This window comes from Phyllostomus hastatus, unplaced genomic scaffold (assembly GCF_019186645.2).
Source record: "Phyllostomus hastatus isolate PE091 unplaced genomic scaffold, TTU_PhHast_1.1 phas_contig_98, whole genome shotgun sequence".
In the NCBI taxonomy this organism is placed as follows: domain Eukaryota; kingdom Metazoa; phylum Chordata; class Mammalia; order Chiroptera; family Phyllostomidae; genus Phyllostomus; species Phyllostomus hastatus.
The window spans coordinates 4,511,972-4,532,425 of NW_025333999.1; the positions used below are offsets into that span (position 1 = coordinate 4,511,972).

The 20,454-nt window shown below is 55.3% G+C and overlaps 2 protein-coding genes across 4 annotated transcripts; one reads left to right on the forward strand and one right to left on the reverse strand.

Moving 5' to 3' along the window:
* Positions 1-375: 375 nt before the first annotated feature.
* On the forward strand, positions 376-7,345 carry SYDE1 (synapse defective Rho GTPase homolog 1). Of its 2 annotated transcripts, XM_045853103.1 has the most exons (9): positions 376-553; positions 2,040-2,381; positions 2,496-2,821; positions 2,948-3,140; positions 3,316-3,530; positions 4,184-4,310; positions 4,535-4,695; positions 5,418-5,643; positions 5,980-7,345. In XM_045853103.1, exons 1-9 carry the CDS (start codon positions 466-468, stop codon positions 6,381-6,383), a joined length of 2,082 nt encoding a protein of 693 aa, XP_045709059.1. In that variant the 5' UTR covers positions 376-465; the 3' UTR covers positions 6,384-7,345. The 2 variants fall into 2 exon arrangements, with proteins under 2 accessions (XP_045709059.1, XP_045709057.1); XM_045853101.1 differs by having other exon boundaries at positions 2,496-3,140.
* A 13-nt stretch (positions 7,346-7,358) lies between these two features.
* On the reverse strand, positions 7,359-19,397 carry ILVBL (ilvB acetolactate synthase like). Of its 2 annotated transcripts, none has more exons than XM_045853105.1 (16): positions 19,045-19,397; positions 18,572-18,716; positions 16,916-17,117; positions 16,667-16,794; positions 16,438-16,576; positions 16,237-16,348; positions 11,740-11,839; positions 11,507-11,604; positions 11,255-11,391; positions 10,146-10,280; positions 8,734-8,848; positions 8,476-8,645; positions 8,330-8,400; positions 8,179-8,250; positions 7,905-8,010; positions 7,359-7,784 (listed from the first exon to the last, which is right to left on the reverse strand). In XM_045853105.1, the coding sequence occupies exons 2-16, from the start codon at positions 18,704-18,706 to the stop codon at positions 7,606-7,608; spliced, it is 1,899 nt and encodes a 632-aa protein (XP_045709061.1). In that variant the 5' UTR covers positions 18,707-18,716; positions 19,045-19,397; the 3' UTR covers positions 7,359-7,605. The 2 variants fall into 2 exon arrangements, with proteins under 2 accessions (XP_045709061.1, XP_045709060.1); XM_045853104.1 differs by having other exon boundaries at positions 19,041-19,397.
* Between the last annotated feature and the right edge of the window lie 1,057 nt (positions 19,398-20,454).

Consider the following 20,454-nt stretch of genomic DNA (forward strand, 5'->3'; position numbering starts at 1 on the left):
GGGGGTGGCATCCAGAAGACCAAGGAAGAGGGGAGCCTTTGGAAGGGGCGATGCCAGGGTTTACAACAGGTTAGAGCAGCGGATGGGGGCAGGAGAAGGGATACGTGCAGGATCTGTTTTGGAGGTACAGCCAAGAGAACCAGCGATCACTAAAGAAGAGCGGGAAAGAGGGAAGACAAGGCCCCGAGCTGCACCACGATACATCCCTATTGGAGTTGGAGCCAGGAAGGCAGCCCAGAGCCCCCCTTCCCTACCCTCCCGTCCAAGCGACTACAACTCCCAGCATCGCTCGCTCAGGCCGCGGGAAGGGGAAAAAAAAAAAAAGTTTGGGCCAAGCATTCCCGGAATGCGCTTCCTGCTGGCGTTGGGCGCGGGGCTGCCGGGGCGGGGCGGCCGGGCGGGGCGGCCGGGTTGGGGGCGGCGCAGCCGGACCCAGGGCGCACTCGGCCCGGCCGGGGCCCCAGCATGGCCGAACCGCTGCTCTGGAAAACCTTCTCCCGTCTGCGGGGCCGGGAGAAACTTCCCCGGAAAAAGTCGGACGCGAAGGAGCGCGGTGAGCGGGACAGGGGGCCGAAGGAGAGGGTGCCAAGCCCCGCCCGGTCTGGAGGGGGTCCCGGGGCCCAAGGCGAGTCTGCTGGAGGGGCAGGGGGAGCCCTCGGAGCCCTCTGCGGGTTGGAGTGGGGGATCCGGGACGGGAAGGGGTCCTGGAAGGAAGGGGCTGTGGGGAGAGGGGCGCGGACCGTTACTTGCGCGTAGCCCGGGATGCCAGCGCTGCGGACTCCTTGGGAGGCCCTGGAGGGGGCCTCGCCCCTGACAGGAAATGGGGCCAAAACGGAGAGCCTGGAGAGTGGAGGGAGGAGGGGATGGGAAGCTGGGACACTGGAGCCCGGTCATGGCAGGGGGCACCCAGAGCCCTGGAGACCCAGGATAGACGGGTGAAGAGGGGCGCACTCCTGCAGGAGGCAGAGACCTGGCGCATTCATCACAGTAGGCAGCCCATTCCCCTCTCACCTATTACCCAATGACTGCAGTCGCATCCACCTTAAGCGGCCCCAGGAAACTGTCCCCTTGATACAGGTGGGGAAACTGAGTCACCGAGTGGCTGGGTAATTTGCTCAGGGTTAGTTAAGTGACTTGAACAGCTCTTTGGACTATGCTCCTAATAGATACGCGGGAGAGAGTCCTGGGTGCTGGAAATCAGAGGTGAGGGAGGAGGGAGTCTGCCTGCGAGCAAGATGAGACCTTAAAGAAATGAGAGCTTCCTAGGGCAGGAAGTCCCGGGAAGGAAGGAGTTAGAGGAGAGAGGCCAGATGACTCCTGGATCTGACCTTCCCTCAGGCCCTTCCCAAAGATCCCCAGAGCAGAGAGCTGGGACTGGGTGCCCACGCACAAACACACACAGGAAACGGCCTGGGCTGTCGGAGAGGGAAGGCGCCAAGGTGGTGACCTCGGGGTTCTGGTCTGGGCTGAGAGGTGGCCCGCTCCCCCGTCTGGGTGGAGTGTGGAGGACAGGCGTGGTGGGGGCACAGGGGGAGGACACGCTGCAGGAAGGGAAATCCTTGTGCTCACTGTCCTGCCGGCTCCTGTCTTCCGCGCAAGCAAGCCAGCGTCCACGGGGCCCTGTGTGCTTGACCAAACACGAGGGTCCAGGAAGTGCTCCCCAGGCCCAGCTCCCTGAAGCCCCCCTGGGGAGAGCATCGAATCCCCCCATGTCACAGGACAACACTGAGGGTCAGAGATGGGAAGGGACTTGCCCCAAGCCACCCAAGGAGAAGGGACAGGGTCAGGGCACCATGGCAGGGTTCCTGAGGATGGTGAAAAATCAGAGCCGGGAACACAGAGCCCCGCCACAGGACCCCTGAGGCTGGAGGCAGAGGGATGGTAGGGACGGCGGGACTGAGATGGAGTGGACTCTAAGCTGGTAACCAATCCCATTCCAAACAAACATCCCAACCCCTGCTGGGGGAAGAGCCTGGGCTGGGGCTTCTCTTTTGTGGGAGTGGGGTGGGGCTGGGTCTCACTCCCTCGCTCTCTGTCAGGCCACCCAGTCCATCACCCGGAGCCCAGCCCTCCAGAGCCAGAGCCCCAGGCCCTCGAAGGGCCCCAGGCCGGAGCAGAGGGCCCCCCCAGCCCTGAGGCATCTCGCAGTCCCTCACGGGGAGCCTACTTGCAGAGCCTGGAGCCCAGCAGTCGAAGATGGGTGCTGGGCGGGGCCAAGCCAGCAGAGGAGGCCGCTTTGGGGCCTGGGGCACCTGGCAGCGGGGAGCCTGCAGGAGAGATCTGGTACAACCCCATCCCTGAGGAGGACCCCAGACCCCTGGCACCTGAGCCCCCAGGACCACAGCCAGGCTTGGCTGAGCCAGAGGGCCTGGCCCCACAAGGTGAGCACAAGCCTCACCCACCCCCCCATCCCAACCCTCCACCCTGGCTCCCCAAGATGACCACAGGCCTCGGCCCCATTCCATGCTGAACCCTGAGGTCTGCTGTTCCCACAGATGTGGCCCCTGCCAACTCCCCAGCCAAAGCTTCTCGAACCAAGTCCCCAGGCCCTGCCAGGCGCCTCTCCATGAAAATGAAGAAGCTGCCAGAGCTACGGCGCCGCCTGAGCCTGCGGGGCACGCGGGCTGGCCGAGAGCGCGAAAGGGCCGCCCCCGCTGGCTCCGTCATCAGTCGTTACCACCTGGACAGCAGCGTAGGCACCCCCGGGCGGGCAGAAGAGGCAGGGGGTGCTCGGGGCCTGCGCGCCGGGTACCTCAGCGATGGTGACTCACCAGAGCGTCCAGCGGGGCCCCCGTCGCCCACCGCCTTCCAGCCCTATGAGGTGGGCCCATCAGCCCGGGCGCCCCCTGCCGCACTCTGGGGCCGCCTCAGCCTACATCTGTATGGGCTGGGGGGTCTGCGGCCGGCACCTGGGGCCACCCCGAGAGACCTCTGCTGCCTGCTGCAGGTGGATGGGGTGGCCAGGGCCCGCACCGGGCCGCTGCGCGGAGGGCCAGACTTCCTGCAGTTGGACCACACCTTCCACCTGGAACTCGAGGCTGCCCAACTACTGCGAGCCATTGTGCTGGTGTGGGACCCCTGTGTGCGGCGGCACTGGCCCTGTGCCCAGGGCACTGTGCTGCTTCCCACAGTTTTCCGAGGTAGGATGCATGGGCGAGGGGGGCGGGGGGGGGGGGAGCGGTAGGGTACGGGATTCAGCCCTCCTCCAGAGTGCCCAGGGCGCCAAGCTCAGGGTGGGGGTGTGGCTTGGAGTAGGAGGCCAGGGCACAGGAGCCAGTGGGAGCAGACCCCACTCAAGTACCCTTGTGTCTTCAGGGTGCCAGGCCCAGCAGCTGGCCGTGCGCCTGGAGCCCCAGGGGCTGCTATATGCCAAGCTGACCCTGTCCGAGCAGCAGGAAGTACCCAACAGAGCTGAGCCCCGTGTCTTTGGGCTGCCCCTGCGTCTGCTGGTGGAGCGGGAGCAGCCCCCAGGCCAGGTGCCCCTCATCATTCAGAAGTGTGTTGGGCAGATCGAGCGCCGAGGGCTGCGGGTGAGCCTCTCGCCCCACACGCCAGCTAGCCCCTAGACCTCAGATCCACTCCCTAGGACACAGAGGCCAGGCCTTGCCACCATCCCTACCCTATCTGAAATACTCTGAGCTCCAGTCCCAGCCTAGACAAGGTCAGGAGGCCCCCCAGACCACAGCACCTAGCCTGGCACCTACGGGTCATCCACCCACTTAGTGACATGGGGTCCCAATCCTCTGGAGCTCAGAGTCTCATGTCAGAAAAGACGTGACTCCAATAATAACTCACAAATGTAAGACTGTGGCTGGGACAAGAGTGAAGAAGTTGGGAGAACTTAAAGCAGGATTTCACCTGCTGGTTGGGGTAGTCAGGGAAAGCATCCTAAAGGGGGTGACAAATGAGCTGAGGAGAAGTCAGAAGTTCCTAAGTCAAAGGATGTGGGTATCAAGACCAGTGATCCAAGCAGAGGGTTTACAGGTCCAGGTTGTCCAGAGAGCCAGGTGGGGACCCTATAACAAGTGTCAGAGGAGCAGGAAGGCAGCCATTGAGGCTACAGTTAGCCCCCGACCTCTTAGCCAACTGCCACCCTGAGCCAGAACTCCAGCCCCCTCCCCACTGGGCCCTGATCAGTCTGTGGCCCCAGCGAGAAGCCATCCCCCTCTGCTCCCACACCTAGGTAGTAGGGCTCTACCGTCTGTGCGGCTCGGCAGCTGTGAAGAAAGAGCTTCGGGACGCCTTTGAGCGGGACAGTGCAGCTGTCTGCCTCTCCGAGGACCTGTACCCCGATATCAATGTCATCACTGGTCAGCACGCCTCTTCCCCCCCAGCACCCCATCCCTGCCTGCTCTTCATTCAACCCTCACTTCATGGCAGTCCCTGTTGCCCCTCTGGGACCTCACCTCTTCTGTTGGGCCTTGTTTTCACCTTCCTGCACCTGTCCTCCTCTTTCCCCATCCCCATCCCCAGCCAACCCCTCCAGCCTCAGAAGCCAGGGTTGCCCTGACCAGAATGGGCCCTGTGTCCACAGGCATCCTCAAGGATTATCTTCGGGAGTTGCCAACCCCACTCATCACTCAGCCCCTCTATCAAGTGGTGCTGGAGGCCATGGCCCGAGGGCCCCCAAGCAGGGCTCCCCCCAGCACTGAGGGTACCCGTGGGCTCCTCAGTTGCCTGCCGGATGTGGAGAGGGTGAGTTGGGCCCCCGGTAAGAATGGGACAGGGAGTGGGCTGGCAATAGAACAGTTCACCCATGTGTGGGCTGGTGATGGCCATGAGTTTGTGGCATCAGAAGGTAGATGCTATTAGTATCCCCACTAAATAAATGTGGAAACCGATACCCAAAGCAGTTGAGTGCATTACCCAAGTTGCACAGCCAGATTATATAAAAAACACAGGCTCTAGCACTGGCCGGTGTGGTTGTGGCTCAGTTAGTTGGAGCATCATCCTATAAATGAAAGGTCGCAGGTTGCAGTCCATACACACGTTGTGGGTTCGGTCCCCAGTTGGGGCACCTACAGGAGGCAGCTGAATCAATAAGCATGTCCTCAGGTGAGGATAAAAACAAAACAAAACACAGATTCTGAACACAGGTCTGTCAACATACCACAAGGAAGGTTCCTGGCTATGGGATCCTGGACAAGACCAGACCTTCTCTGTGCCTCAATACCCTCATCTATAAAATGGAATTAATATTAACCCTTCCTAAAATACAGAGGAGTGGGTTCAAGTCCAAGCTTTGCCATTCCAAAATTGTTACCTTTGGTCTCCCCTCCAGCAAAATGGGATCATAATACTAACACCTAATGGTTAAGTCTTAGCTCCGTCATCTCCCAGCTATGAGACCTTGAACCTCAGTTTCCCCATTCTGAGACGCTTAAGTCTCCCTCACGTCTTCCCAACTCTTTTCTCAGGCCACACTGACGCTTCTCCTGGACCATTTGCGCCTGGTCTCCTCCTTCCACGCCCACAACCGAATGACCGCGCAGAACCTGGCAGTGTGCTTCGGGCCCGTGCTGCTGCCGGCCCGCCAGGACCCCGGCAGGTCCCGTATCCGCAGCTCTGGCCCGGGCCTTACCAACACCGTAGACTTCAAGCGTCACATCGAAGTTCTGCACTACCTGCTGCAGGCGTGGCCAGGTGAGACCGACCCCCCGGCCTGCACCGCCAATCCGAGCCAGGCCGCCGAGGGAATGCTTTCTCTGGCAACCAATCAGAGTCTCGGGTTTCAAACAAGCTACGCCCCTTTGTCAGAGTAAACAGTTCAGATCCAGCCAATCATTGCTTTATGCTGCCTCTTAACATGCCAATCAGGTTGCCTAAAGCAACCAGCTCAGCCAATGAAGTCGTGATAGGTCGGAGTTTTTGCCTTTCGACAAACCAGTCAGGGGCCTGGTTACCTAAGTAGCCAATCACAGGCTTGGCTGCCCGTGGAGGTGCATAATGACCTCATAAGCCCCCTCTCTCCCTCCACAGATCCCTGCAGGTCTCCAGAGGCTCCGGGCTTCGCCCCGTACCTGCGGCCCAAACCACAGCCGCCGCTGCACTTGCCGCTGGCAGCTCCCGAAGTAGTAACTCGTCCCCGCGGCCGGGGCGGTCCCGAGAGCCCCCCGAGCAACCGCTACGCTGGAGACTGGAGCGTTTGCGGGAGGGACTTTTTGCCCTGTGGGCGGGACTTTCTGTCTGGGCCGGACTACGATCACGTGACGGGCAGCGACAGTGAAGACGAGGATGAGGAGGCTGGTGAGCCCACAGGCACCGCCGACTTTGAGGATGATTTCGAGGCGCCCTTCAACCCGCACCTGAACCTCAAAGACTTTGACGCCCTCATCCTAGACCTGGAGAGAGAACTTTCTAAGCAAATCAATGTGTGCCTCTAAGCTGGGCGGGGCAGGACCCCGGTTGCTAAGGGCCCAGCTTCTGATAAGGAGGTCCTGAACTACAGAAACAGACCAGACCAGTCGGTCAGGCATAGCTCCTAATTGCTCGGGAGTTGCCTAGTGACCAGCCAGCCAGATGCTGAGACTCATTTCTCGTTTCCAGTGCTAAATTATTTGGGTACTGGTTGCAAAGGCCAGGGACTGGATATTTTGGGACGAGCTGTTTTGACTATCTTCTCTAAGTACCAAGGGCTTCTCCCGCTTGCTGGGCTGGCCTCTCTTGCCTCCCCTTTACTGGGGAAACACCAGTTAATGTGAGCATCACCCTGGGATGGTGAGAGACCCCCACTCCCAGTCAATTCTTTTGCTGCTGCCAACCAAATCAGTATTAGCTTTGAGCACTGCACTCTGTCTCTCCCTCCCTTGGAGGGTCCAAGGACTATGAGGAGGCTCTGTTTGGGGCAGGATCAAGAACAGCCCCTACCAGACTCCAGCTGGATAGGGACAGCCTGGGGCTTGTAGAAAAACAGCTGTTCCCCCCACTCTTTTCCAGGGAAAACCCCCACAATTGCCTCAAAGCAGCTGGCCCCTTACCTCCCCAATTCTTCCTCAATCCTTAAAGAAATTGAGCACTTATGAGACCTCCCTCTTGGAGGGGCCCCACCTGAAGCGTCAGGCTGGGGGCACTTTGGTACGGACCATATTTATTGCCTCCATGCATGTGTCTGTGTGTGAGGATGAGTGTGGATGGGCATCTTTGCAGCAGGCATGTGGGGCTCTTTCAGGGACCATGGGGGGCGGGGCAGGGCGGTTAACAATGCTAAGCACCCTGAAATCTCCAGCACTGGTGCCTCAGTGGTTAACACCTAATGGTCCCAGGGTTCCAGTGGGAGAGTAAGGTCCCCTCCTGTCTCCTCCCTCTCCCCCTCACATCTTTGTGAACAATAAATCAATATGCACAGGTTCTGGGATGAGTACTTGGGCCCAGATGGTTTATTTAGTGTGTAAGAAAAGAGAAAAAGGGCACAATTGGGCCCACCAAGAAAAGCCCCAGGGCTCTCCAGCGCTTTCAGGGAGGCTCAGCCCTGACCCCTCCAGCCCCTGCCTGTCTTCAGGCAGGGTTGTAGGGTCACTGGGCCTCACAGAGTAGGCCCAGAACAGGCAAGGATGAGACTCCAGACCAGCTTGGCAGTCCAAGGGTGGGAAGGCACCCAACAAGGCCCTACACAGCAATGGAGCCATCGCGAAAGTCCGTCCTCCCAATGAGGATGTTGACTACGACCGGGTGGCCATCTTGGCACTTCTGCTGGGCATCATGAAGCACCTTGACCACCTGATCCTCATTCTCCCGTGACAGCAGCAAGCCCTGAGCCCCCAGGCCCATGGCTGCTTTGTGATAATCTAAAAGGGGAGGTCAAGTCAGATGGTGGCAGGGACCCAGCCGACCATGCAGCCAGCCCAAGGGAGAAACACACACCCAGCAAGGCCGGAAATAGCCCCCCCCCAAGCCAGCCCCCTCACCAGTGTAGGCCAGGCCACAGGCCACATTGCTGCCCAAACAGGGCACCTGCTCCCTGGAAATCTGGGTCCAGCCAGCATCATTCCCTATCAAGGCCATCACTGGGATCTGCAGGGAGAAGATGAGGCCAGGCCACAACATTCAGCCCCCAGGCTTGGCCAGCTAGACAACAGAGAGAGAGATAGGTCCCCCACCAGACAGAAGCAACTCCCTCCCCAGCTCAGCTCTGATGACATCTCCCAAACCCCCAGCCTTTCCCTGGGGCAGCCCAGTTACCTTGTGTCTGACAAAGGTGTCAAATTCGATGAGGCTGTACCCAAAAGCTCCATCCCCAAACAGGCACCAGACCTGAGGTAGGACAGAAATGGTTGGGGTAGTTCATGGCCCAGAAAGCAGCAAGCCTCCTGCCTCCAGTGCCCTGACTCACCTCAGCATCTGGCCGGCACAGTTTGGCCCCAAGTGCAAATCCTGCACCAACCCCCAGAGTCCCGAAGGCCCCTAGGAAACCAAGAGAAGGTAGGTATGAAGGGGCCTGGATGGTACAAAACTCCCCAGGGGTAGGCCCTTCCTTACCAGGATCGAGCCAGCGCAGTGGGCCACGGGGCTGCACCATGTGGGCGGCAGTACCCACAAAGTCCCCGCCATCCACCACCAGAATTGAGTTGTCAGGCAAAGTTTCCTCCACCAACTGCAGCACTCGCACCGGGTTCAGGTGCTGGGCTACAGGCATCATCGCCTTCTCCCTGCAATGGAGCAGTGCAGGTCAGCAGGGTCAGCAGTGGACCCTGCTGGAAACCCACCACCCTCTATGGCCACTCCACCAGCCCCCACCGAATGGACTGCTCCTTCTGCCGGTCAGCTTGCTGAAGCTCCTCTGCCCAGTCTGAGGCCCATGTCTGGCCCTGAAGGCCCTCCACCAGCTTCAACATGAAGGAACCCACGTCTCCTGGAGAAAGAAGAGGGCACAGCTGTAGAGAGCTGGCTTCCTCCCGCCTTTCCAGCACCAGAGGCTCAAAGACAGCAGGAAGTCAACAGAAGCACTGGAGCAGGAGGCATGGAGGCAGACCAGCAGCGCTCATTGGGCAAAATGGGCAAAACGCACCCCAGAGCCTCTGGAACCAGGTTAAGGCAGCAGGGATGAGAGGGAGCGCAAAGCTGGAGAAACAAGATGCACAAAGCAGATTAGCAACCCAAGCCAACCTCGTCACCAGCCTCCCCATCACCTGCCTCCCCATCATACCCCAGACCATACAGTCCTAGCAACTCTTCCCCTGAAAGATATCACTAAAACCACCTCCATCTGCCAAGCACATCTCTACAACCCAGGAATGAGAGTACTTGTGAACAAATACACAAGCTGGTGATGATGTACTTTTCATCATCTCCATTCAGAAATAATATCCTGCCCCTGGATGGTAGGGCTCAGTGGATTGAATGCCAGCCTGCGAACCAAAAGGTTGCAGGTTCAATTCCCAGTCAGGGCACATGCCTGGGTTATGGGCCAGGTCCCCAGTTGGAGGTGTACAAGAGGCAACCAATTGATGTTTCTCTCCTCTTCCTCCCTCCCTTCCCCTCTCTCATTAAAAGTAAATTTTAAAAATCTTTAAAAAAAAAAAAGAAAGAAGTAATATTCTGGAGGATCAGAGCAGTTGAGCTTCTCCTCCCCATCCATCTCCAATCCAGGCCTTGTCATTTCTTAAATAACCCAACCCTGTTTAAAAGACCCCTTGACACCGCCTAGCCCCCTCCAACTTGCTGCCCACCCAGCTGCTACAGTGGGCCTTCCCAAACACAAATAAAATGGTGCCATTTCTCTGCTTGACGAGAGTTCCTGTCACCTACACTGCAGGGAAGTCCACGTCCCTGGAATGACAGGCAAGTCAAAGCAGGGCACAGAAAGGCCATGGGGGAAGACTGGACAGGGGTAGCAGGGTTATGACAGGATGACAGAGGCCTCAGGGGCCAAGGAGTGAGCTCTCTGTCCTAACAGCAGCAGGCAGCATGTGCTGGTTTGCAGCCAGGGAACATGATCACACACACATTCCCAGGCCTTCCCTCCAGTGCACACCCACCATTTGTTCATTCAGAAGCACCCATCAGTCTGAGAGCCAAAAATACATCTCTGGCTGACTGGGTTCCCCCTAGGGTAGAGTCCAGACCTAGAACCCAGCTCAAGCCAGCTGCATCACGAAGCCAGGAGGAGAGGGCTCAGAAGGACATATGCGGGGGCATTAGGGGCTTACCTTGCACAGCCTCCTGGGGCTTCCAGAACATGTCTGAGTTGATCAACATCTCTTTCCGGTTACGGTTGACAATGATGATCTTGCTGCTGCGGCTGAGGACACGGCCGTAGGATAGGCGGAAGTCACAGACAATTCCTGGGGCAGGGGATAGGGGAATAGTGGATGGAGGGCCACTGTCCTGGGGGTGCCCACTACCTAACTTAATCCACTGAGGCAGACTGTATTCAAAAGGGTACCTGTTCTTCACCTCTCCCTGGACCAGTGCCCCCTGCAATGACTTTGTACCTCCCCAGCCTTTGAACCCGGGCTGGCTCAGGATGTGCTCTGGCCAGCAGAATGTGTCAGAAATGCTTGCATGCATTTCTGAGACCAGGCTTCAATAAGCCTTGCAGCTTCCACTCTCTCTCTTAAATAACCTTGCTCCCTCAGCCCTACATGTTTCTCATCCTCCACCAATTAAAGCAGCCCAGGCCAACCTGCTGGGTAATGAGGAACATGGAGGAGGAGGTAGGGAAGAATGAGAACTCAGAATCCTAGCTGAAGCCATGCTAGCCCAGCTAGAGCCCCAGCCAACCCCCAGGTATCTGAGCCAGCCCAGCCTAGAGCAGCACAGCTGCCCTCCTGCCTCCCTGACCACAGCTCCCTGAATGAGCCCCGCCAAAACCAGAAAAACTACCACCTTACCTGTAGGTAGGTCTTGAGAAATAATTGCATTTTGAGGCACTGAGTGTAGGAATGGTTATTACACAGCAATAGCTAACTGATACAAGTAATATATGTCTGCAAGTCTTCAAGGCACTTTATATGAAAATGTGTATGCCATAGGTGTATGTACTGTATAAAGTATAAATGCTGTATAACACATTCAGATGTAACTGCTATGCAAAGTTCCACAGGTGCCCACTATCTGTGTCCTCCTTTGTGCAAAGCTGGGTCATATTATGCAACTACAACCTGGCAAGAGTTCACCTGAATTTCAAATTCAGGGTTGTTCCAAACCCTTGAAAGGGGAAGGGGTGAGACCAGCAAGTACCAGACTAGCAGGGTAACAGGGTAAGGAGGGTCCTGGACATAGGGAAAGGGAAGGGTGGGGAGGAGCCAAGGCCCACCTGCCAGGAGGACAACGTCTGCCTTCTTCAGGGCAGCACTGCGGTTCTGGCGGATGTGGAGAGGGTGGTTTCGGCCCAGCAGCCCCCGTGCCATCCCGCCCAGGAAGCAGGGGACACCCAGGGTCTCCATGGCATCCCTGTAGGTCCAGGTAAACAGAGGTGAGAGTGACCAAAGGCCTGCCCATCCCCATAGGTCACCAAGGGACCAGGGACCAGGAATGTGATAGTTAAGGAAGGGCTAAGGCTTCTCACCGAAGCTTGTCAGCAGGTGTCGGGGGCAGTAGGGCCTGGCTCCCCAGCAGCACGAGGGGCCTTTTGGCCCGGCTCAAGATCTCCACACAGCGCTGAACCTGGGGCAAGAGGTAGAGCTCAAAGAGTTGACCCTGAGTCACCATCAGCCCCCAAGATCAAGGCCCCAATACTGACTAAAGGATATGCCATCCTGCTAGGTGAGGATCCCCGGCCAGGGAAGAGAGGCAGTTTACCTGCTGGGGAGGTGCCTGGGGAATGTCCAGAGGCAGGGGCCCCTCGGGTTGAGGCTCCCAGGCTCCTGCAAAGAGATTGGCCAGGTGATTCTCTAAGTACCTGCAAAAAGGAGAGGAAGGGGTGGTTACCAGGATTCCTTACTGGGTTTAAGGAACTGAAGCTGAATGGGGAAGCTGAAGGAAGAAAGGGGCCAGGAGGGAAGTGGGAGGGGCACAGGGGTGGTCGAGCAATGGCCCAGGGACACACAATCTCCAGTTACCAAGTCTCTAGTAGCCTGTTTCCCTCAGAAGCTTCTGATGACCACCCAAACCTGACACAGACCCTCAGAAACAAGTGACAGGCATGAGTCCCAGGATCAGGGCCATAGCTGTAGGGTCAGGTGGAGGTGACTCTGCTGCTTCCTAGCTGTGTGACTTTCAGCGAGTGACTTAACCTTTCTGAGCATCCTGCTCTGTAAAATGTAAAAAGGAACCTTCCTCCCCAAGGTTCAGTGATCTATTCATTCAGGATAGAAAGCACTTAGCAAAAGCATCAGTGATGTCAGTGGAAGCTACTGACATCATCGGTATGTGTTCCTCTTTCTCTGGCTTCTGACATTCGCTGCTCTGTCTCCTTACTCGCTGGGTCACAGGGTCCCAACTCTCAGTGAAGCCCTGTGCAGGCTCTGGAGATACACATAAATCCTGCTCAGCTCTGCCCTCAAGAATATCCAATCTGGCCAAAAACAGACACGTGGGTGTTGGCAGGAAGCAATCAGAACCAGAAGCTTCTGTTTCTCTTTGGAGGAGTCAAGACTGCAGAGAATGAGAAGATGGCCAAAAAAGAAACCACTGGGACCCCAACATGGAAAGAAACGGCACAGCACTTCCGATCACGATGGCGACATAAGTAAACCTGGTTACTCGCTTTCTCACACAACCTCATCAAAATTACAACTAAACTACAGAACAACCATCATTTAGAACTGCCTTAAATCTGACTGAATGGAAGCCCTACCACCACGGAATTAAAGAAGCAGCCACACTGAAACTGGTAGGAGGGGCAGAGAAACAAAACGGGCTGGTTCCACACCACATGTGGCAGATAAAAATTGGGAGGGATATCTCAGTTATAGAAGCCCACCCGAGGAGCGAGGGGTCCCAACCCAGGGTTTCAGTGCCAGGAAGAGAAGTCTCCATAACTTCTGGCTGTAAAATCCAGCAGGGATTATGGCTGAGGGAGACAAGGGCTTCTGGAACCCCAGGAAGTGCCTCTTAAAGGGCCCACACACAACTTACTCAGACTCACTCCCTCTGAGCTACCGCACTGGGGCAGCAACTTAATAGACACCAGAGATATATGGGGAGGAACTAAATTGTCTGATATCAGGGAAGAGCTAGAGGGGCAGCTTTCTCCCAGACAGAAGTGCTGGCAGAGGCCATCGTTGCTTTGATGAGCCCTCCACACAGAGCTGGCAGGCTGGTGCCATATCTGAGACTCCATCAACCTCGCTCACACGGTTTGCCCCACCTTGGGATTCCCTGAAGTGTGGCCTCACCCAACTTTCAGGCCTTTCCAATGTTTCCAGGGGCTTTTCCATACAAATGGCCTGTCTTGGCTCATGCTTCAGACTTTCCTAAAATCTCTCAAACAAGCAGCATCTGGCCTCAGCAAGCCCTGTAAGCACTTAGTGAGCCCTTCTCACTAAGTGGCCCCAGGCCTAGCACTAGTGGCAGTCAGCCTTGTTTCAAAGCTTGGCCTCACATGAGCACCTCTGATCCCAGCACAAGTAGCAGCCATCTGCATATTGCTTTGTAGCTCATGCCAGGTGGCCCCGGGGCAGAACACAGGTGGCAACTGACCTTGGCCTGCACCTCCTGCCTGGGGCTTCTGGGATATCTCCAAATGTACCAATATCCGAATCAGGGATGCCAAAAGCAGAAGAGAGAGCAAGAAATTGAAAGTCTATTTGATAAAATAATGATAGGAAAATTCCCTAACTTGGTGAGGGAAATAGACATACAAGTCCAGGAAGTACAAAGAGCCCCAAACAAGATGAACCCAAAGAGGCTCACACCACAACACATCATAATTAGAATACAAAAGGTTAAAAACAAAGAGATAACCAAAAGCAGGAAAAGAAAAGCAGTTGGGTACCTAAGAGGCAGTTCCCATAAGACTGTCAACTGATTTCTCAACAGAAACCTTGCATGGCAGAAGGGACTGCAGGAAATATTCAAGGTGATGAAAAGCAAGAACCTACAACCAAGATCACTCGACCTATTAAAGCCAGCATTTAGAATTGAAGAACAGAGAAAGAACCTCCCCGACAAGAGAAAGCTAAAGGAGTTCATCATCACCAAACCAGTATTATATGTAATGTTAAAGGGATGTCTTTAAGAAGAAAAAAAAATAAAAAATATGAACAATAAAATGGTAAAAAAAATACATATTATCAACAATTGAATCTAAAAAACAAAATTAAAAAACAAGACAGAAACAGACTCATAGATACAGAGGACATTTTGACAAGTGCCAGATGGGGGGGGCTGAGGAATAGGTGAAAAGGTGAAGGAACTGAGAGGTACAAGTTGGTTGTTACAGAACAGTCAGGGACTACACAGCAGAGCGCTGGGAATGCAGTCAGTATTATCCTAACAATTATGTATGGTGTCAGATGGGTGCAAGACTTACCGGATGACCACAGTAAGTTATATAATGTCTAATCACTGGGGTGTACACCTGAAACTAACATAATAATGTATGTCAACTGTAATTGAAAACTTTTTTAAAAATTAAGTTTTAAAAAAGGCAAGAGAAGACCCAGACATGCAAGAGGCTGAGGAGGGAAGCCTGAGAGAGAGGAGGACGGGAAGGCCAGGAAGCAAAGAGGCTGTCACAGCTACAGACAGGAAGCACTTAAGAACTCTGCCTCCCAGGTGTAGTAAACAACCACTTCCTATGCGTTAGGACCCCAAACCCCCATCTCTATTTCTGGTTCCCTAACCATGTTGAAGGAAGGATAGGAGACACCTTGCCTTACAGCTGACATGACACTGGACCAAGCCCTGTTCTTATTTCAAGTATAATGGTTAATTTTTTTATGCTTCAGCATTTGCACTATGAAAACAATATCCTTTTATTCCTCACAGACCCTTCATCTGGAGAGAGAAAAGCAGGCAACATTCATCCATTTCGCACATGAGGAAGCTGAAGTCAAGAAAGGTTTAATCATGTTGCATGAAAGTCAAATCAGTATGCGGTATACCTTCAACGTATACAGGGCTGTCTCTCAATTTTATCTCAATAAAAAATGGGGGGTGGGGAGGTTTAATCATTTGCTCAACTTAACACAGCTGGTTAGCGACAGCCCTTGTCCCTGGACTTTGGTTTCACTCACTAGAGATGGCACATCGCTCTGTGTGAATCTCTGAAGGCTGCTTCAGGCTGACGACTCATGTGCACTAACAAGCTGGATTACCGAATGCCTAAAGTACCTAAACTCAAAGTGTTGCTATAAAAGACACTGAGTAAAACCACTACTCCCTAAGCTGCCCCTCAAGGCACACCTCCCATGCCCTAGGGTCAGGACCTGTCTGTCTGTCTTGTTCGCTGATGTTGCCCATGCCCATCCTGGTACCCAGCATATAACAGCATTTGCTAACCATATGAAAAAGGATTGGAAGAATGAGAAGCAAGAACAGGCAAAGGGAAGGGACGTGGAGGGGAGGGGTAGAAAGAGAAGAACTGATTCTACCTCCTCCTCTTTCAGCCAGGCCCACCTCCACTATGACATACCTCCACTCAAACTGTGACGCCTTCCTATCTGCTGAACTGGAGGAAGCGCCCCTCAAACTCCTTAGCTCTTCTAAGAAAACCTTCAGGCTTATCTCAGGCTAGTTCCACTACCCTGCTCTTTCTAGATCCTGGCCACTTGCCACTCAAAGCCCCAGAGTGAGCTGTGCCCACATCACAGGCCTGCAGGGACCCACTGTCCTTTCTCCAGGAACTCATATGTGATCCGTCCTTATCTCTGCATCCCACAGGCACTACCCAGACCCAGGCCAGCATCACCTCTCATTCCAGGACCACCACACCTTCTCCTGGCTTCCCAACTTCCACCTAACCAACCATAGTCCATTCACCAACAGCAGCCAGAGGGACCAAATAAAAACCATCGGGGTATCCCACGCCTCTGATTAAGGTCCTGCAATGATCCTCAATGGATCTCAGATTGAAAATAAAACTGCAGGCACTCCCAATGGGCCATGCTCTAAACTCAGTGCCTGCCCTTCTCTTCACACACCTGCTGCCACCACACAGGTCCTTGCTTCCCCAGCCAAGTTGTTTGTGCCCCTGGACATTTGTATATGCCATACCCTCCACCTGGAATGCTCTTCCAAGGACTGGTTCCTCTCAACTGATGGGCAAATCAATGGATGGGTCAAAGGAGGGATAAATGCTGGCAGGAGGTTGCAGGAGAAGAAGGGAGGGCACGGTGGGAGTGGGGTACGCACCAAGAGACCACTCGGCCCATAAAGCCCTTGGGTGGCTTGGCTGGCACCATCTCCTTCTGGACCATGAAGTAGGGGTACAGCACATCTATGGGCAGCTCCACAAACACTGGGCCTGCAGGGGCAGGGAGAACACTGAGCCTTCCAGTCTCCCCAGCCCCCAGGCCCTAGGACCTTACCACTATCCAGCCCTCCACCACCTACCCGGGATGCCCGACTGGGCAACAGCCATTGCAGTCCTCAGAGTGGGCATGATGTCCCGCACCCTACGCACAGAAGCACAGAACTTGCAGAGTGGCTGGAACAAGGACATCTGATCAATGGCCTGGAGAGCGCCCCGGTTCTGGTGGAGACAGGGGTTTAGGGGAGTTACCATGTAAGGGAGCCCTTCAAGCCCCCCTGGAGCCCCCACCACCTCCTGAGGGTGGAGCACCTGCAGCAGAGTACTGGCAGCCCCACCCAGAAGCAGGACTGGGGACTGGGCTATCTGGGCGTTCTTCACCGCCGTCACTGTGTTGGTGAGGCCAGGGCCTGCCGTCACTGCTGCCACACCCACCGTCCCTGGAACACAGACTCCGTCACTCTCTGCACCCACGCCCATCTTCCTGGCCACCCCCCAAAAACCCTGCCCCTGAAAGACGCCCCCCATCTCAGCCCCAAGCCCTCTCTGCTCTGCCCTCACCAGTCAAGCGGGCCACAGCATCAGCAGCAAACACGGCTGTGACTTCATGGCGCGTGTCCACCACACGGATGCCCAGCTTCTCACAGGCCACCAACACTGGGGAAATATGCCCACCGACTAGTGTGAAAAGGAACCTCACACTGTGGGCCCTCAGCACGGCAGCCACGCTCTCCCCGCCATGCCGGATGTTCTCCTTGTCCACCTGAACCCACAAAGGGGAAGAACAGGACTGTCAAGGACCAGGGCAAGGGTGCCAGAGCAGGTGGAAAGAGAGGCGAGGAAGGAGGGAAGGAGCAGGGTCAGAGGGCAGGGGACAACACATCATCTTACCAGATCCTCACATCACTACAGCTGACCCTTGAATAACGCAGGGCGCAGGGGTGTTGACCTCCTGCACAGTCAAAAATTCACGGATAACTTTTTTTGACTCCCCCAAAACTTAATTACAAATAGCCTGTTAACCGGAAGCCTTATCAATAATATAAACAGTTAACTAACACCTGTTTTGTAGGTTATATGTAATATATCCTATAGTGTTACAATAAAGTAAGCTAGGAGAAAAATGATGTTATTTAAAAAATCATAAGGACAATACATTTACTGTATTTTTTTTTTAAATCAGCACATAAATGGGCCCACATTAGTCAAGGGTCAACTGTATCCCCTCTTACAACTAAGGGACAAACACTTGCCCAAGCTAGAGTCAAAGTCCCATGAAACCCACACTGTTAAGCACCCTGCTCCGTTACAGTCTCCCTGAGGATGGTAGGGTCGTCAGGGAGAGAGGGGAGGGTGGCTCTGCAACACCCAGGGAAGGCTGGCCAACAGCACAAGGCACAGGTCATCAGCTCTGACTCCTGAACTGCCTGCCCTCCAGTATCAGGGCCTGGGAGCCAGACTGTTGACTCCAGCCTTCCAGGGTCCCTCCCACTTACTGGGCCAGGCCCAGTTGACAGGCTGCCAGCCACCAAGTGCCTGGCAGTGGGAGCAGCCTCCCAGCCCCAGCTTCCACACAGCACTGAACACCAGAGGCCTTTGCCTTAAAGCTCCACAAGTCCTCAAGGCCAGTGGCACTGCTTCTGTCTAGACGAGGAAGTACTGGGAAGGGGTCAAGGCTGCTGCTCCAGGCTAGGAGAGGAAAGATTAGGGAAAAGGTAAATTTCTGAGAGAGAAGCCAAGTAGTTCAGAGCCAGGTCTGCAGGGTCAGCTCTTCCCCAAAGAGGTCATCTGAAGTGAGCGACCACACAACCTCTCTGAGCCTCGGTTTTCTCTGAGGAAAATGCAGACAAGAAACAAGGGCATCTATTCAGGGACTTGCTGGGTACATGATATAATCCCTATGAAGCAATGAGCTCAGCAGAGAGCAACTGTCGCAGCCACATCCTCTGGTGCTTGCCTTTGTAGCAGCAGCAATGACCCCAGCACTTTCAAGAAGCACTGTTCTGTGAAGAGGATTCGTGCCCTCTAGGGAAGGAGGGTGCTGAATGTCCTGACAGCTGTAACTTCCCCATTATCTCTTTCAAAGCAAAGTCCAGGGCCTATATGCTTGGCAATGGGGGCAAGGCCCTAGAAAGAATCTCCCGGCAGTCCCTCGCATGGGGGGGTCAGTCCTCCTCTGGCTGCCCCCCAGCTCGCCTCCCATCGGTGCCCCCGCACCTTGTGCATCAACCGATTAAAGAGCCCCAGGCGGTGCGCGGCGCCCAGCACGGCAGCTACTAGCGTCCCACAGACCAGGAGTACGAAGGAGGGGAAGAAGCTCCCCGCAGGGGCGGCGGCCGCGAAGGTCTCCATAAGGTGACACCTAAAGGAGAAAGGGGAGTGACAGGGCCTGGACACAAACTACCCAGAAGAAAGCACTCCCGCTCTCCCACACGGGTTCCAAGCCACACCTCTTTCCTGGAGTTTCAGCACAGCCAGGCCCCTTACACAGCTAAACTCAGGCCGGAGCCACACCCCTCAGGGTTCAAGGCCAAGCCTCCCGAGAATCAGGCCACACCCCTCGAGATCCAGATGGAGCCCCTCGCAAAACTAGACTCCCACGCTTACATCGCCGCCACCACCCAAACTTGGGGACTACAGGTCGAAGCGACCACCAGGGCTTCAAAATAGTTATTTCCCCACTTACTTACTACTCAATGGATCGCCTCTCTTTTACGTCAAGGTGCGGAATCTCAGTCCCAGTGGAGAGCCCACCGGTCTACGTCACTAAGAACGATGAGGCCACGCCCTCTGGTTGGCGAGTGCTACCCTTTTCTTCAGCCAGGTCCCTCAGCAAGAGCCAGAAACCAAGTGTGACCCTGACCCCAGGCCACGAGTCGAGGTAGCTCGCGCCAGGCTGTTTCTCCAACTCCGGAGGTACTTCAACCTTCATCTACAAGAAAATGCGCTGATTCCAGAGGAATCCGGCGCCCTATGCGTCACGTGACCTGGGCGCAGGGCCTTGCTCCTCCCCGGGACTGCAGCGCCTTGTGGTCCTGCCGGTCGCGCGTGCGCAGAGCCAAAGTCACGCTCCAGGACACAAGTACCTCCTTTTCTCCTCTTTCGTTGACTCACAGTGCAAGCCTCACACCCTTCTCACAGGAGGCCACGCCCATAGGCGTCTGCCATTTGCTAAGACCCTCTCGGGCCCACCTTCCACGGCCTTCCATTGGCTCACGTTGCAGGCCGTTGTTCCGGGCCTTCCAAATCGAGTCCACTTTTCCTGCCATCGGTGTTGTACACCCCTTCAGGTTGGCAGCGTGTGGAAGGTCACGAACCAGCTGCCGGAGTCCACCATCTGGGGCCAGATCCCAAACAAGTTTCGCCCCCTTTCTAACACCAGGTCCCGCTTCCTCGCCTACCGTAACCCCGCAAAGGCAGAGGCTCCGCTCCCTCACCCGCAGGTCCACCTCCGCTGTTGGTCCCACCCAACCTTTGGGGATTTCTCTGTCCCAGTGCTGGGGAGTGGACGCTCCAAAGCCTAGAAGTCCCTGCTTAGAGCCCACGTTCCAATGTATTCCAGCCATCTGGCCTCGGCCAAATGATCTCCCCATCAGTAAAGGGGGAGTAATTCTGGTATCGAGCGCCCTGACAAATCCTACCTTTAAAAAAAAAATTATTTACTTATTTTTAAAGATAGAGGAAGGGAGGGAGAAAGAGGGAGAGAAACATGATGTGCAAGAGATAGATACATCGATCATTTACCTCTCGCACTCCCCTAACTGGGGACTTGGCCTGCAGCCCAGGAATGTGCCTTACTGGGAATCCAACTGCGACCTTTCGGTTTGCAGGTTCGCAGGCCGGCACCCAATCCACTGAGCCACACCAACCAGGGCAAATCCTGCCATGTTTACACTGGCTCCCCATCCCTTGTCAACTTTTGGGATTTCCCTGCGAAGATTATACTCCATCGTTAATTTTAGCTTCTACTGAATCATTCCTAAGTTTTAATTTCACCCATTTGAAAAAAACGACCACCACAAAAAAAGACTAAAAACAAAAATAAAAACCTCCTTTGGCCCCACATTCTCTACCTGTTGCTGTCCCTTTGCTCCTCTTTT

What these genes read in the sequence shown, in the direction of transcription:
- ILVBL (XM_045853105.1), bottom strand. Translation starts at nt 18,706, where the DNA reads ATGGAGACCTTCGCGGCCGCCGCCCCTGCGGGGAGCTTCTTCCCCTCC. An exon ending in CTGCCAGTACTCTGCTGCAG is followed by an intron (nt 16,577 to 16,666) that starts GTGCTCCACCCT and finishes TGTCTCCACCAG; the next exon opens with AACCGGGGCGCTCTCCAGGC. An exon ending in GCCCCAGGAGGCTGTGCAAG is followed by an intron (nt 8,849 to 10,145) that starts GTAAGCCCCTAA and finishes TTCTTTCTCCAG; the next exon opens with GAGACGTGGGTTCCTTCATG.
- SYDE1 (XM_045853101.1), top strand. Translation starts at nt 466, where the DNA reads ATGGCCGAACCGCTGCTCTGGAAAACCTTCTCCCGTCTGCGGGGCCGG. An exon ending in GTCGGACGCGAAGGAGCGCG is followed by an intron (nt 554 to 2,039) that starts GTGAGCGGGACA and finishes GCTCTCTGTCAG; the next exon opens with GCCACCCAGTCCATCACCCG. An exon ending in CCTGCTGCAGGCGTGGCCAG is followed by an intron (nt 5,644 to 5,979) that starts GTGAGACCGACC and finishes CTCCCTCCACAG; the next exon opens with ATCCCTGCAGGTCTCCAGAG.